The sequence below is a fragment of the Lynx rufus genome, unplaced genomic scaffold (assembly GCF_022079265.1).
Source record: "Lynx rufus isolate CCGP_SWC_20201006 ecotype Redwood Valley unplaced genomic scaffold, mLynRuf1.p SCAF_23, whole genome shotgun sequence".
Lineage (NCBI taxonomy): Eukaryota > Metazoa > Chordata > Mammalia > Carnivora > Felidae > Lynx > Lynx rufus.
Window position 1 is genome coordinate 22,771,140 of NW_025814838.1, and position 16,379 is coordinate 22,787,518.

The window sequence follows — 16,379 nt, forward strand, 5'->3', positions numbered from 1 at the left end:
GCCCCGGCCCGGAGTCTCCCGGCTCTTAGATGCCCCGCGCAAGAGGCCGAATGCGAACCATCAAAAATTGGGGGGGGGGGGGGGGCGGCGATGGTGTGCTGGCAACGGCTTGTCCGGAGTCGCTGGAGCCCCTGGTTACATTTTCAGAATTTTGCAAGCTGGCCGTCAGATGTGCACGATCTTTAAAAGTCATTCTTAAAAACTGAATTCTGTAAACTTACCGTTAAATAGATCGCATTAAAAAAAAAAAGTTTTAAGGTTCATTTATTTCTGAGACAGCGCAAGCGGGAGAGGGGCAGAGAGAGAGGGAGACACAGAAGCCGAGGCAGGCTCCAGGCTCTGAGCTGTCAGCGCGGAGCGCGACGCGGGGCTCGAACCCACAAACTGAGATCATGACCTGAACTGAAGGCAGGCGCTTAACCGACTGAGTCGCTCAGGCGCCCCGAAATAGATCGCATTAAAAACAAAGGTAGCAAATAAAAATGTGTCCCTTACTAATAATTTTGTTACTTTTTACTATTATCTATATGCTTGAGATTTCTGTGTCTGTTATGTCGGGGCGATGTGCTTGGTACATTTACTCCCAACTCCACATTCAACGACCTCAGCCCCGGAAGGTTAAGGCACAGGCGAGTCAGGGAACAAAGGAAGAAAGGGGGAGGTGGGGAGGGCTGTTGTAAACTAAAAGGCCCTTGCAGTAAACGGATTTCTAACTGGAATCTTCTCATTGGCTAGGCTGTGACAGACCCTCCATGGCCGGGCTGTGACATGCTCTCATTGGCTGGGCTGTTGCCAGGGGAGGAGAAAACCTTCGTGGTAGGGTAGTAAATTAGCATCCACCTGCGAGGTGTGAGTCTCCCTTTTGGGTCCGCTATTCACCTGTGACCGGGCTGAGACTGCCCCCTGCTGGCCTCCCGGCTCCATTTAAAGGAGGTTTCCTTTTATTAATTTTCACTGCACCCAGAGCTGGTTGTTAAACATTCACCAGCACACCACTTGAGTCAGACAATGGCCAGGATGGACAGACAAGTAAACAAGGCCCAGGTCTGTTTTGGACCAGCATAGGGGCATAACCACTTAATAAAGTCCTTATTCAGGCCTCATGCAGGTCCCGACTATGGTGCTGAATGCATGTTTGGAGAAGGGAGGTGGGAAATTATGTGCTACACGGGGCTCTCCGTTTCCTTAAGGTCAGCTTGCCTAATCCTGACCCTGACTGTGGCTCTCACCTTTCTCTAATTGTCCTAACAGCCTCCGCGGTCCGCATGCAAGGCCTTGAATGCCAACAATCGAGTCCCCGTGGTGAATGTCAGCCAGGAAAGGATTTTGAATTGGGGTGATATAATCCAAATTTTGCTTTCAGATGAAAATCAGGCCCGTACGGAGGACAACGTGAGGACAGGAATGAACAGAAACCAGGAGACCAGCCTGTTCACTCGGGACTCTGTTCAGCACCCACGGTGTCGGACCTGAAGAGGGATGGGGTAGCAGATGAGTGTGAGCCACAACGCATGGCCCCAGGGAGTTCAATCTAATGGGGCAAGAGATAGTAAACAGACAATTACTGTGAGTGTGATAAGTGCACTGAAAAGGGCAGATCAACGTGCCAAAGGGTGACTCATTCTTTCTGGAGGAGGCGAGGCAGCTGTAACACAGCCAGGACTAGTGGGGCTCGTAGGCAGAGGGAAGCTGTCAAAAGAAGGAAGAGGGTGGGGCTCCCGGGCTGACAAACCGCCCAGGCAAAGGCCCGTGTTGGTAGAGGGCCCGGGAGACCGGGCTAGAACAGAAAGCTAAGGAGGCGGCCGCGGGAGGTCGCTCGGAAGGCTGAACAGGAACGGTCAGCGGTGGGGTCAGGGCGTGTTCTATATGATTCTCCAGTCACGAGCTCCGTGTCTGCGTGACACTCAGCTTTTCATCTGTTTATCTCCACCTTCCTTCCGGGATGCATCCAGAAAGGAAGACTGATTGCACTGTATGGCCGACGGCTCCTGACTCCACACCTGGTCCCCACTTCTCCCATGCCCGAAACTCTCTTCAAACACACACGGGCTCTCTTTCTCTCTCTCTCTTACCCAAGGTTATTATCTAGCTGAATGTACGACTCAAAATCGTCCCCCCGAGATTCTTCTTTTTAAGCAAACTATAGGACATATTCAAAAACATAAAACTGCCTTTGAATAGCTTTTACATTTATGTTTTTAATCTTTATGATATATGCATTGTTTCCGTATTCCAAGGTTGTAAACACATTCTGTGTTTTCTTCCAATATGCTTATCGTTTAGGGTTTTAAAAATTTTTTTTTTCAACGTTTATTTATTTTTGGGACAGAGAGAGACAGAGCATGAACGGGGGAGGGGCAGAGAGAGAGGGAGACACAGAATCGGAAACAGGCTCCAGGCTCTGAGCCATCAGCCCAGAGCCCGACGCGGGGCTCGAACTCACGGACCGCGAGATCGTGACCTGGCTGAAGTCGGACGCTTAACCGACTGCGCCACCCAGGCGCCCCTCGTTTAGGGTTTTAAAAACATGTTTATGAATGATAGAAAGTACAGAGAGATGTCTGTACAAATATATTAGCTAACTTTTTTCAGTGATGTCTACCGAATAATCCTTTCATTCCCCACTGATTTGAAGTGACATTGGAATAAGATACATTTGTGTGTATCTGTTAGAATATACACGATATATACAGAATGTGTCAGGAACACACAAAAAGTTGTATGATCTCACTTATATGTGAAATCTGGAAAGGTCACTTTCAGAGGAGCAGAGTGGTGGTTACTGGGGCTGGGGGCTGGGGCAAATGGGGAAACATTGGTCAAAGGGTACACACCTCCGGTTGTAAATGAATAAGTTCTAGGGGTCTAAGGCACAGCACGGTAAGTATAGTTAATAACACTGTATTGTTATGCTTGAAATTTGCTAAGAGATTACACCCCAAAACGGTAACCAAGGGAGATGATGGATGTGTTAATTAGCTCGATTTTCGTAATCATTTCACAATATATACGCATATGAAATCACATTGTACACCTTAAATACATACAATTTTTATTTGTCAATCATCCTTCAAAAAAGGTGGATGAATAAATAAATAGATAAATAAATATTAAGAGGGAAAAAGAGAAGGGATAAACAAACTATACGGTCTAGCAAAGGTGAATCTATTTGGTACATTTTGCGAGGTATATTAATTAGCGGAGAGGTAAGTCTGGTCGTTCCGTCCCCGAGTAGGTCTTCTAGAGGCATCAGGGACAACCATTGTTTATGGATGCTGAGAAAATCACGAGAATCCCGTGGTGGAGCAAAGGTGGCAGGCCATGTGATACCTGCCCTCGTCCTGTCACCTGTCAGCCCCTTCTCGGTTCACCCGGGTGTGCACGGTGTCCCTCATTAGAATTTCTCACCCCCGCCTAAAAAAACCAAGCTCTGAAAAGACCACCTTTGCCCATGAGACTTATGATGACCCTGTGTGACCTGTTCAGAATAAAGGTTCTGTGGCAATATTTAATCACCTAATATCAAACAGTGCAGAGGTCAGAATGGTCTGAGAACAATCGCAAGCATTGTGAGAAACAGTGGAACGTATTTGGCACTCAATTTTGTAATCAGCCGAGGCCTAACCAGGAGAACAGATGTCAAGGATCAGATCCGTCAACTTCTATCAAGTGGCTTCTCAAAATGAATGGGCTGTTCAAAATGAATGGCTGTTATCTCCCGTTTGGGTCAGAGTCAGAAATTCCAGGTACACAAGTTTTACATAATTTTTAGCCAGGGTGAACATTCTCATACAAACCAGTGAAATCCAGAGTGTCGGGTATCTTCTAAGAATTTAACACGTAAGGCTCCTAACAAGGTATCGGTTACTGGGAGTTTGGGTTAACTACGTGAGATCCCCCAATAACAGAGGTAAAAAGTGAAAATTATTCACTTTTCACAGTCTACTTACGGTTGACAGTGCACCACGGCATGGAAACTGATAAAAGTTGCAATGATACAGGCTCAGTTTCTTCACCCTGTACTTTATTTTGTAGTTGTCATATATATCTACATGTTTTGGATCCCAAACTATTTTATTTATTTGTTTGTTTGTTTTATGGGGGGTGGGGGAGAGGAGCAGAGCGGGAGAGAGAGAGAGAGAGAGAGAGAGAGAGAGAGAGAGAGAGAGAGAACCTCAAGCAGGCTCAATCCCACGGCGCTGGGATCATGACTTGAGCCGAAATCAAGAGTCAGACTCTCAACCAACTGAGCCCCCCAGGTGCCCCTTTTTAAAATTAATTACTAATAGTTTTGGGGAGTACCTGGGGAGCTCAGTCCGTTGAGCGTCCAACTCTTGATTTGGGGTCCAGTCATGATTTCACGGTTCATGAGTTCAAGCCCTGTGTCAGGCTCTATGCTGACAGAGAGGTGCCTGCTTGGGATTCTCTCTTTCTCCCCCCCCCCTCTCTGCCCCTCTCTGGCTTTCCCTCTCTCTCTCTCTCTCTCTCTCTCTCTCTCCCTCCCCCCCCCAAATAAACATTAAAAAGATATTTATAATTTTGGCTTTAAATGCTCCTGCACTTTAGGGGCGCCTGGGTGGCTCAGTCGGTTAAGTGACCGACTTCAGCTCAGGTCACGATCTCACGGTCCGTGAGTTCGAGCCCCGCGTCGGGCTCTGGGCTGAAGGCTCAGAGCCTGGAGCCTGCTTCCGGTTCTGTGTCTCCCTCTCTCTCTACCCCTCCCCCGTTCATGCTCTGTCTCTCTCTGTCTCAAAATAAATAAACATTAAAAAAATTAAAAAAAAATAAAATAAATGCTCCTGCACTTTAAAGAAATTAAGAGGAAAAAAAAACCAGTATTTTATATTTACCAACATAATTTCCATTTCCAGGGCTCCTCACCACTTTCTGAAGATGTGTGATTTCATCTGGGGTCATTTATCCTTAGCCTGAAGCCCTCCTTTAGCCTCTCTTGTAGGCAAGCCTATTGGCAACACATTCTCTTAGTTTTTACTCCGCTGAAATTGTGTCTTTCCTCCCATTCTTGGAGAATAGTTTCATCGGATACGGGTTCAGTGGAATTATGGCTTGATGACGTTCCCCTGTGAGGATGTTCCATTGTCTTCTGGCCTCCACTGTTCCTCAGGAGAAGTGGGCACACGGTAGAAGCTTGAATGTTCTTTAGCTTCCCAACTTTCCACAGACAAGAAACAGGTTGGCAGAGAAAACTATTCATCTACAGACGTGGACATTTCCGATGGAAAAGGACGGATGATTCAGAGACCGGAGCCCAAAGCTTGGAGGGTGGGGCTGAGAGTCAGGACGAACCGCTTCCAGGGATGCTAGACAAGCCACACTCCCTGCTCCCAGAGTCTGAGACAGTAGTAGCAGGTGCCCGGCTGGATTTCAGAACTGCTACAGACCAGCGACTGCTATGTGGGCTGACTGATGACAGGTGTCCTGTCCCTTCCTGTCGCCGTGTGTGTTGGGTGGGCAGGGTGAACTCTAGTCCCTAGTTCCTCAGGTCGAGAGCAACCATGCCCATGCAGCCTCGACAGCACTTGAATCTGATTTAGTTGGCAAGATCCTGGAGTTCAAGTTTGGCTGATGTCGTCACCGGATGAGGCTCTGGAAGTAGAGGCACGCCTTGCCGTGTGCTTACAGCGTTTGCTTCCTTTCTTAACTTTCCCCCCTGAAGTGAATGGTTGCTTTCGTTGATGGTGTTCACTTATTTTGCGCCTACCCACACTCCCCAACTCCCCACGAGGTTAACCCCACGAGGGACTAGGTCAGTTTCCTCTTCTCCTTTTCCGCTGCATCCCTCCCTGAGACGCCCGTGGTCCTCCTCTCTGGGACATCCCTTTCAGCTGTCATCCTCGGAATTCTGTTCGCCTTTCTCCTGGTTTGTGCTCCCTGTCCTGGGTCCCCCGCCTTCCTCTTCCTCAGTTTCCATCTTGTTTTGCTGGGCCACGTCCTTCCGTAGTTTCGGCAGACTGAGAAGCCCGCGAGGCGGTAAAGCGACGACGTCGGCATTCCTGTCGCTTGTGTCAGGACTCGGGGCACAGCTGTCACTCTGACATCTCCCTTCACTGCTCTTCTGCGTTTCAGGTCTGTGTCCACGGCCCGCGTGTCCTTACTTCCTGGTGCGTTCCTTCTACAGTCAGAGAACATCTTTCCTCCGGGGGCTGCCCAAGAACAGTGCACGGGGGCTGAATTTTCTGAGACATCCTGGGTCTGAAAATGTCTTTTTTTTACTCTCACGCTTACTGACAGTGTGATGGCCTCTGCTTCTCACCGACCCGCATCTTTCTCTCTCGTTCCTTTCTGTTAACAAACTCTGTCCTGTGGCCACATGGTGGCCATGTGACCAGCCTGGGGACTGGAGGGTGGAGTGGGCCCTCTAGAGCGAAGCAGAGCATCCTAGGGGTGAGAAGAGAGGGCGTCGGCACTCAGCCTGGCTCCCGGAGCATCGCAGAAATTTCCCATGAACTGGGTCCCACCAACCAGGACCACAGGTCCCATGAACCAACATCCTCTGTGTCCCATAGATCTAAGCTGGCTTCCTGTCTCCTGTTTTGGAAAGAAATCCACACGACTACAGATATGCTCCCAGCCAGTCACTGCTGAACTTCCTGCCATCTTTTCTTTTGGATGTTGTTGCTATTGTCTCAAAACTTAAATTTTTTTTTCTTTTTTTTTTAGTTTCTTTATCGTGAAAGACACAGAGAGCGCGAGTGGCGGAGGGGCAGGGAGAGAATGCCAAGCACCGTGGTCAGTGTGCAGAGCCCGACTTGGGGCTGGGACTCACAAACCAGTGAGAGCGTGACCTGAGCCAAAATCAAGAGTCCGTCACTTAACTCACTGAGCCACACAGGCGCCCCAAAACTTAAAATGTTTTCATCATTATTATACTTTCTACAAATCTTTATGCCTGCCCTTTTATTATTTTTTATTACAGTTTTTTAACGTTTATTTATTTTTGAAAGACAGAAACAGAGTGTGAGTGGGGGAGGGGCAGAGGGAGACACGGAATCCGAAGCTGGCTCCAGGCTCCGAGCTGTCAGCACAGGGCCCGACGCGGGGCTCGAACCCCCGCACCGTGAGATCGTGACCCGATCTCACGACTTTACTGCTTTTTCTGTTGAAACACTGAGGCTGTTCTTCTTGGAATAGCCTGCCGGCAGTGAAGTCATCGATTCGAAGGGAATAACTATTTTGAAAAGCCGAAACCGCAGACCGACACCCCGACTCACGAACGAGCTGCGCCCACCCGCGGCCCACTTCCGCACAGCCCTGACGAACAGCATTCCTCCACCACCTGCCAAGTCGGCACCGGAGAGCTGGCCTCTCCCGGTCCCGGTGTGGCTTTGATTTGCATTTACCTGATGAACGAGCCGGACCTTTCTCAGTAAAGCCTATTAGTCAAACTGGTCTCCGTTTGGAAACACTTTCCACCGCTTACGATTAGGCATTTTTGCCTTTAAATTATGCCTCGTCGTCTCCTCCGCACCGAGCTGTGTGTGTTTCGTTTGCCTCGATGTCCCCCACAGCTGGAACGGTGTCGGGCACCGCGTGCGCTCAGAAAATACTTGCGCAATGAATGAACGAATTGGGGGTGACGCCCCCCCCCCCCCCGGCTCCCCAAGGGCCGCGAGGGTACTGAAGCGGAGAACTCCTAACCCTAAGCCCGCGCCGCAGCCCGCGGCCACCAGGGGGCAGGCCCGCGCCAACCGGCAGCGCCCGGCGGGCGGGGCCGGGGACCCGGGTGCGGGAGCCAGGGGCGCGGGGGCGCCGGGGTGCCGCACACCCAGCGCGCCCCCAGCCGGCGACCCCGGCCCCCGCTCGCTCCCAGTCCACGCACGCGCCCGCTGCGCAGGCGGGGAAACGGAGGCAGGGCTCCACCTGCCGCCCGGCGTCATTCTCCCCCCACCCCGCCTCCCCCCCTCCTCCGGCCGAGCCTGGTCGGGGGTGCTGACCCCGTGGCACGGGCCGGGAGTGGCAGCCCCAGCCCCGACTCCGGCTCTGACGTCAGCCCCGTGCTCCAAATAACTTCCCCCGGAGCCGCTTCCGCCGCTGCCGCACGTCCCGGAGCCCGGCCCGCCGCGCCCAGGGCAGGGGCGCCCGCAGACGCTCTTCCCCGCCAGGCCTTCCCAGAAGCCGCTTCCGCCCCGCCCGCCCTGGCCCGAGGGTGCCAGGAAGACCCCCGCCCACCGCCCGCACGGCAGGAGGGTGCAGCCCCGGAGAGGGGACGGGGGTCGGGGCCACTCTGGGGCGCGTCTCGCCCCGGGAAAGCACCCGTGAGCCCTGGCTGGGGTCAGCTAGGGAGGGATACTTCTCCCACGTCCCGATTCCCCACCCGCTTTGTTCCACAAGCGCGGTGACCTGGACTTTTCCGCGTCCCCTTCCCTGTCAGCGTAAGCCACAGGCCTGGACTGTTTTGTTCACTGAGGCCCTGATACGAAGTAGGTTCTCAACAAATCAATGGCTGAACAAATGAATGAATGAGTCAGGGAAGGTCTGGAAGGCAGACTGTTGTCGGCTTATGTGGGGCCCGTGGTCAGCTGGGGGTGTCTGGTCAGTTATGGCTGGAATCCCAGGCCACAAGCAACAAAATGGGGCAGACACACCCCGGCCCCCAGCCCCTAAGGTATTCTAGGGTGAGGGGTCTGGTCCCTTGTGGTTCAGGGGCCGGTCTGGAGGAGATTGCGTTCTGGGGCCCCTCCTTCCGGAGAGGAGCTGGATGGGCCGGGCCGACAGGTCAGGCGGCATAGCCAAGCTGACACTCACCTCCAGCATAAAACCCCACTTCATGGAGCCCTGCACCTTGAGCTGGTGCTCACGGACCTCCCATCGCCACTGCCCCCTGCACCCGGTGCCCCAGCCAGGCTGAGAGGATGAGGCGGCTGCCAGCCGTGGCCCTGCTCCTGCTGCCGCTGTGGTTTGGTGAGTACTGGGTGTTGCAGGAAGTCGTCCCCCTCCTGCCTGGAGGGGCCCCCTCTGATCTGCCTGGAGCTCCAGCCAAGTGGCCTACTCCAGGGTCAGACCTGGGGCTGCAGCACAAGCTTCCCCTTCCTGCCTCAGCCTGGGTCCTGGGTCCAGATGTCCCACCGCGGGGAGGGGAGTGGGGAAGGCAGGAGACGGGTGTGGGCACAGGTCCCAGAGGACCCTGAGGCCGAAACGTGGGAGGGGCTCTCCTCCCCCTGCCCCCACCTTGTCCCCGGTGCTTGTGGGCCACGCTCTCGGTTTGCTCCTTCTGCTTCTTCTATTCTCAGCCTCTTTCCATCCCCCAGAGAAAGACGTGGGGCTGCCTGTGTGCAGCCTCTGAACTCCGGGCCACTGGGCTCCAAAGCCTCAGGTCACCATCTACTGGGCCGGGGCGGGGAAGGGTGGCCGAGCTGCCGCCTGAGCCTGGGAGCCCCAGGAGGCTGGTGGGGGCTCACTGGGGAGTGGGGGGCTAGGGGTGCAGGCTCTTGCTCTCACCAGACAGGGAGAGTATGGGGAAGAATAACCATCCCTTTCCTCCCTCCCAATCCTCGGTCAGGGTCAGCAGGTGCCGGCCAGGGGCCCCCGCCTGCCAGGCCCCTTCCCACAGGGCGGGCTGCTCCCTGCCAGGGAAACTTTCCCGCATTCCTGGGCTAGCCCGGCCGGCCCCGTGCCACCTCACTTCCCTGTCCTGAATTCACCTCCCAGGGCCGGGCCAGGTCATCCCAGGTGCAACTCAGCTGGGGCTCCAGGCTTCCTACCAGGGGTCAGAGGACACCGGGGTGGCGCTTCAGTGGGGAGGTCCCAGTCTCTCCAGGCTCCAGGGGGCTTCCCCACCCCTCACTGCGTGGCTGCCGCCTCCTAACTTCCTGGTACAAGGGTAACAATGTTCTTGGAGGGAGCCCGTCTTCAGTAAGGGTGTAATGCCGTGATTGCTCCTAATGGATTGAGTAATCACGGTCATTGCCAAAGTGGAAACAGCAGCCTGCATCTGGCTCACAAACAGTTGTGACCAGGAGTTGTGGACTCTTTCAACGCCGTCCTCACCTCCGCCTCCTAGAACCTTCGGTCTCTCGCATCCTTACCAGCTGAGCCCCAACCAGCTACAGGGGCCTGGGGACCCTGGGCCCACATGAGGGGCCTGACATCTGGTGGCGCATCCAGCCCCAGACAGGGCGCCCACCCCGCAGAGCCCGGGCCTTCACAGTACCCCTTCCTGGTCAGCCCTGCCCCCTGAGCTCAGGCCCCCTGGATGGGGGCTCTGCCTGGACTGAGCTCCTGAGCCTATAGGTTAAGATGAGACTATGACACTACCTCTGGGGCAAGGTGGGCAGAGCTCTGTGTGACCCGGCAGGAGGATGGAGAGCTCAGGAGAGGGAGCCAGGCTTCCTAGACAGACAATGCAAGTAAGGAGGGCTGCCCGGAGGAAGCGGCATTTCACTTAAGCCTTGATCTGGATTAGGACCTGTAGGATTCGGACTTGTAACTACCGGGAGGATAGGGCCTCCAGGCAGAGGGGTGTGGGTAGCAATCACTCAGAGGTCAGAAGCTTCAGCCTGTATGAGAAGCAGTTGCATTAAGCTGGGTTGAGGAAGCCTGCAACAGCACAAGAGGGGGTCCGCCGGGGCACAGGAGCACGTACTTGATCCTGGGTGTGGACCATGGATCAATCTGCATGTATGGGAAGGGGGCTGACTGTGAGGGAGAACCAGAAGACCCTGGAAAACTCCCCCGGGGGGGGATGAGCCTGAAGGAACGTTGGCGCCCATGGGGACAGGGGTGAATTGGAGCATCCTGCCGTCGGGCCTTAGGAAGAGCAGTGGGTCAGGTGTTTACGGTCTAATTAAATTCTATTAATAATATAGGTGAGGGGCTGCAGGGAACAGCCTTCCCAGGGAATATTTGTACTTTAAAAGGGCACCTGTTAACACACACCGGTGAATGCAGGGTCCAGGGTCGACTTCCTGTTCCCATCACTGGGCAGGCACCACTCTTGCCTCCGCACGCCTGCCTGTGCCTGGTCAGGCCACCACCTGACCACCACTCTTGCCGTCCACCTCCTCCTGCCCCAGGCCCAGTCCCCTCCTGTCCCCTGCCCCCCCCCCCCCCGCCATACTTCATCCGTCAAGCCTCATTCCCCACAGTAGGGAGCGCCCCACTCAGACTGGAGTGGGGGTCCTCGTAAAAATCTCCAAGGTCACAACCATTTCCTGCCCCTGTAGCCCCTCCCCTCCATGGGATTGGCTACCTCTTCTGGTCAAAGGGCCAGTCTTAGCAACAACAGCTGCCACACCCTCTAGTCCCCCCCCCCCCGCAAAAAAAAACGATCCCGCAGGGAAAACGCTGAGGGCTGAAGTAGGAAGAAGCTGTCCTGAACCCCCCACCCCAGTTCTTGCCCCCAGGGAAGCAGATACGCTGGGGGCGCTGGGAGGCTGGCAGGTATTTCTGGCATGTTGCTGACATGGGGCTGGGGTCTCAAGTCTGGGGTGAGGTTCCTGTAAAGGCCAAGTAGTGGGCCCTGTGCCTGTGTCCAGAGACATGGGAGGTGATGGATCCTGGGGAGATGGGTCCCCGGAAAGTTTCTACTCTGACCCCTCTGCCCGATCCTTCACTGGGGCGGGGGAGCATGGCCCAGCGGCGTGTCTTAGGCTCCAACTGCACAGCAGGAGGTGTTGGGTTTTTGGGGGTCTAGAATCTTGGGGGAACTGACCTGTGATGCTACTGGCTGGCTTCCCTCTAGTCCCCTGGAACCACAGACACCGGTGTGGCCGGGTGCCGGCTGGCTCACGTCGCAGCACTCCGCGGGTGTGAAGGTCACACAGCTCCAGCCTGCTCTGGGGGAAACTTCCAGACAGGGACAGGTGTAGGGTGTGGAGAGACAGACCCCAAGGAGCGGAAAAGAAGCCATGCTAGCCCCAGGCAGCAGAGCCAAGCCATGATGGGGGTCCCCTCACTGGCATCTCTCCCAGTCGGCTCCTGTGTGGCAAGGAGTTTGTCTGCCCTACAGACAATCTGTCTGCAGATATGCTTTGGGCTTGTAAACATGGCAGGGCCCCTGACCTTTCTTGCCAGCTCCCCTGTGGACTGTCCTTCTGTGTCCTCAGGAGGCTGGGTGTGGAGCAGAGGAGGTGGGCAGGGGAGAAGCAGACCTTGGCTTTGACAAAGATGGCTGATCACCCCCTTTTTTCTCACCTCCAGGGACTCAGGGGGCCGAGGCGTCAAGCGGTAAGCATCCTAGGTCCCTGGATGGGGGGACAGGAGTGGGAGCTTTCCTGAGAGCTGCCAAGACTGGCCAGAGACTCATCCCACCCCTGGACACCCCCCCCCCACCCAGAACGAGACCCAGAACCAGAGGGTGGGGCCTGGGGAATCCCAAAGTAAGGGAAAGCTGTAGCTCAGCAGAATTAGAGCCAAGACAGGAGTGGAGCAGGAGGGTCTGACCTGCAGATGGCACAGGGGCCCGCGGAGGCATGCATGGCACACAGAGAAGGAGGTCAGGGGAAAGTGAGAGGAGAGAACCCAAGGACACAGTCCGAAGACCATTCTGCTATAGCAATAGCAGAGCCCCCAGGGTCACCTCCCTGTGTGGGGCCCTTCCAACACCTGCTGTCCTCCCGGGAGCCCCTGTTTACCAGGCCCTGGGGTAAGACCCTTCCATGTGTTATCTGAACCCTCTCCACATCTCATGACCAGAGAGGGAGGTCTGATGTCACTGTTTCAGAGGTGAAGGGCAGGGGAACTTTCCCACAGCTGGGAGGGGTCTGCCTGTGTCAGAGGCTGACCGGGCACCCACGCCCCGAGGTCTCAGAGTGGGTCAAGGGCAAAGAGAGCTCTGGATTGGGCAGAAGATGAAAGACAGAGTGTGGGGTGGGGGTTGGGAACCAGAGGCGATGAAACGGTCCCCAGCGAGCACTGCCCGGCCTTGTCCCCTAGTCTGCGGGCGTCCGAGGATGCTGAACCGGATGGTGGGTGGCCAGGACGCCCTGGAGGGCGAGTGGCCCTGGCAGGTCAGCATCCAGCGCAACGGAAGCCACTTCTGCGGGGGCAGCCTCATCACAGAGCGCTGGGTCCTCACCGCGGCGCACTGCTTTTCCAAGTGAGTCAGCCAGCCCCCACGCTCCCCGGCGCCTCGGGGCTCCAGCACCTCGGACAGCGCCGATGGTCTGCCCTCCCAGCGCGCGCCCGCGGTCCTGCTGGGAGAGGTCCCCCCCCCCCCCCCCCCCCGTGTCGCTAGCGAGGCGCTTTGCTAGGCCTGGGGCCCCGTCCCTGCAATGCTGGCAGGCTCATCCCACATCCTGGCCCTCCTCCCTGGCCCCCTCCCACACCTCCAATCCAGGACACTCCCCTTCCGACTGGGATTCCGGTTACAGATGAGTCCGCGGGCTGGAACAGAATGTCCCTTCCTCCTCCTCAGCCTAAGGTCACCCATACCACCCTACTATGAGCCACCTGGTCCCAGACCTTCAGGGTTTCCTGAGCATCTTGGCTCTTGCCTCACCGCAGGGCTGAAATTCTTTTACAGCCTTGCATCTCACGTTCAGAAACGTGGGCTCAGAGCGAGTAGGTCGCTGGCCCAAGGCTCACAGGCACGGCCAGGCCCAGCCCCCAGATGTACCCTGTGGGTGACATCTCTTTCAACCCTTTCAGGTAGGGACTGTTACTGGCCCCATTTTACAGATGAGGAAACTGAGTCACAGAGAACTTGCTAGGTTCCTTGCCCAAGGTCATCTGGCTGGCCAAGGGCGGAGCTGGGAATTAAAGTCAGGAATTAGCTGCTTCAGCTTCTACACCCTTAACCCCTCACCTCCCTACACGTCCCCCTGAGATGACGTTTTGAAGACAGTGTGCACAGTGGTCAGGCACTGGGGTGGGCCAGGAGGGAGGGACCTGCTAGAGGAGAAACAAGCCCAGCCCCTCCTTATTTTGATTCTCTATTAAACCTCCCCTCTCTTTTAAGCCCTAGAGGGGCGGTCTCACACCAGCTCTCTTTCTTTCCCATCAGCACCTCCGAGACATCCCTGTACCGGGTCCTGCTTGGGGTGCGGCAACTGGTGAAGCCAGGGCCCCACGCCGTATACGCCCGGGTGAAGCGGGTTGAGAGTAACCCCCTGTACCAGGGCATGGCCTCCAGTGCTGACGTGGCCCTGGTGGAGCTGGAAGCACCTGTGACCTTCTCCAATTATATCCTCCCCGTGTGCATGCCTGACCCCTCGGTCGTCTTTGAGGCGGGCATGAACTGCTGGGTCACCGGTTGGGGCAGCCCCAGTGAGGAAGGTAAGGGCGCAGAGCCGGGAGAGAATGGGGGACATTCTGTTGATACTGGTACACGTGGATCTCTCCTCAAACGGGCGGAGGGGGTAAGGGAAAGCCATGGGGAGCGGGGAGACGGGGGACAGAAAGAGCCGAGGGCCATGGGGTCCTGGGTAAGACTGTGCACTGAACTGCAGGCTGAATCCCCCCCTCCCCAGACCGCCTGCCCAACCCGAGGGTCCTGCAGAAACTCGCTGTGCCCATCATCGACACACCCACGTGCAACTTGCTCTATAGCAAAGATGCCGAGTCGGGCTTCCAGCCCAAAACCATCAAGGACGACATGTTGTGTGCTGGCTTTGCCGAGGGCAAGAAGGACGCCTGCAAGGTAGGGGCTGCGGTGGGCCCTGCCGGGGCTGAGCCCTGCTCCCTAGGCCCACGTCCAGCTGGGAGCCGGCCTGGCTGGGAGGAGGAGGCCCCCAGTAGGTGGGGCCACGGCCCAGACCAGAGCTTGGCATCCCTGCAGTGAGGTCCTGCGGGGGGGGGGGTCCTCCCCTCCTGCATCCCAGCAGTGGGGTCCTACTCCCGGACCCCACCCAGCACAGTCGGCATACTGGTCTGCAGTGGGGCCCAGGAACCTGCACTTTCAACAAGCCCCTCCAAGGTTAAATCAGGGCAGTCTGGGGGTGCTAGAGAAATGGGCACCTCAGGCTATAAAGGGAAGGACCGGCCGGCGGGTAGCAGCGGTGGGGGTGCTGGGCAGGGACACTCCTACAGGAGCTGAGGAGAGGGACGAAGGGAGGAGTGTGTGTGCACCTGCAGAGGCAGGCTCTGGGGGCCACTGTAGGCTCTGACAAGGCCCCTGCTTCCCTCACAGGGCGACTCGGGCGGCCCGCTCGTGTGCCTGGTGGCCCAGTCATGGCTGCAGGCTGGGGTGATCAGTTGGGGCGAGGGCTGCGCCCGCCGGAACCGCCCAGGTGTCTACATCCGGGTCACCTCCCACTACGACTGGATCCATCGGATCATTCCAGAATTACAGTTCCAACAGGCTAGGTCGGGTGGCCAGAAGCGGGGGCCCCGGGACCAGCAGCCCCTCGCTCTGAACTCTGCGCCCTGCCTGGCGGCCCACGTGGCCCTCTTGGCCCTTGTGGCCCTGCTCACCCTCCTCTGAGCCCTGGGGCCCATGGTGTACATTTGTAAATAGCGCTCCCGTTCTTTCCTGTCAAATACCCGGTTATTTTTTATTTATGTTCATCCTCCAATAAAAACAAAACCCAACCTCAGTGCCGGCTGCCCTTTGGTCCCTCAGGGCAGGGAGATGGGTTGAGGCACACTGGACACCTGTCCCTGGACCCCCTCCCAGGCAGCTCCCCTGCTCCCACCACTGCCTCATCGTCTTTACCAACATGGTCCTCGCCATGAGAATCATTGAGGGGCGCCCCTGGGGGCAGCAACAGATACCAGCAGGAAAAATGGAGCCCAGCGGAGGGTCCTAAAGGAGGTAGGCTAGGTGGGCCTTGGGAGATCACGGCCCCCCCCACTGCCTGTCTGAATCACCCCAAGTCCACACACTGCAAGGGCAGTCAGAGCTGTGCCAGGTATCACACAGGAGGCCTGGCCATTCCAGGGCAGGGACATCAGCAGGACAGGCCCTCCTGCCCAAGCCCAGGCCCGTCCCCACTTCCTTCCTCCTACAGGACCCAGGGTTCAGGCCACACTAGCTGGGGTCGTCAGTGCTTTTGTGCACGACCCCCGGGAGCTCAGAAGTGAGCCAGAACCCCTCACCAGCCCCCAGGACTCTGCAGCCCACCCCTCCTTCCTGGCTGCCCTCTCGTGGCCTATCACCACCAGGAATCCAGCACAAAAGGTCTCCAGAGCTTGGGTCCCCAGCCGGCTCCGGCCCTGCTCAGGCCCGCCCCAGGCTGCCCTGGGGAGACAGCCTCAAGTTAGCAGCCCGGCCCAGGTGCGTCCACAGCAGGGCCCCCTGGTAGCCAGATGGCCAGCTCCCTCACGTGGGCCGATTCCTGAAAGGTACCTGCACTTGCCTGTGAGCTCGGCAGCCATCGGCTGAACGGGACTCCTAGGAAGGCAGGGCCAGGTGTCCTGCTGCCCTGCGCACACACGTGCACACTCATGCAGATGCGCACACAACCCCCTGCAGACATACC

At 56.6% G+C, this 16,379-nt stretch overlaps 1 protein-coding gene across 2 annotated transcripts; it reads left to right on the forward strand.

Moving 5' to 3' along the window:
• The first annotated feature begins 8,255 nt into the window (after positions 1-8,255).
• On the forward strand, positions 8,256-15,524 carry LOC124517917 (serine protease 27-like). Of its 2 annotated transcripts, XM_047087639.1 has the most exons (6): positions 8,256-8,922; positions 12,160-12,186; positions 12,895-13,057; positions 13,964-14,235; positions 14,430-14,599; positions 15,089-15,524. In XM_047087639.1, the coding sequence occupies exons 1-6, from the start codon at positions 8,874-8,876 to the stop codon at positions 15,380-15,382; spliced, it is 975 nt and encodes a 324-aa protein (XP_046943595.1). In that variant the 5' UTR covers positions 8,256-8,873; the 3' UTR covers positions 15,383-15,524. The 2 variants fall into 2 exon arrangements, with proteins under 2 accessions (XP_046943595.1, XP_046943594.1); XM_047087638.1 differs by lacking the exons at positions 8,256-8,922; positions 12,160-12,186 and having other exon boundaries at positions 12,810-13,057.
• Positions 15,525-16,379: the final 855 nt, after the last annotated feature.

Excerpts from the sequence above, each read along its gene's own strand:
- LOC124517917 (XM_047087638.1), top strand. The coding sequence starts at position 12,810 with ATGAAAGACAGAGTGTGGGGTGGGGGTTGGGAACCAGAGGCGATGAAA. Across the intron at positions 14,236-14,429 it reads GGGCAGCCCCAGTGAGGAAG|ACCGCCTGCCCAACCCGAGG; the intron begins GTAAGGGCGCAG and ends CCCCCTCCCCAG. Across the intron at positions 14,600-15,088 it reads GCAAGAAGGACGCCTGCAAG|GGCGACTCGGGCGGCCCGCT; the intron begins GTAGGGGCTGCG and ends CTTCCCTCACAG.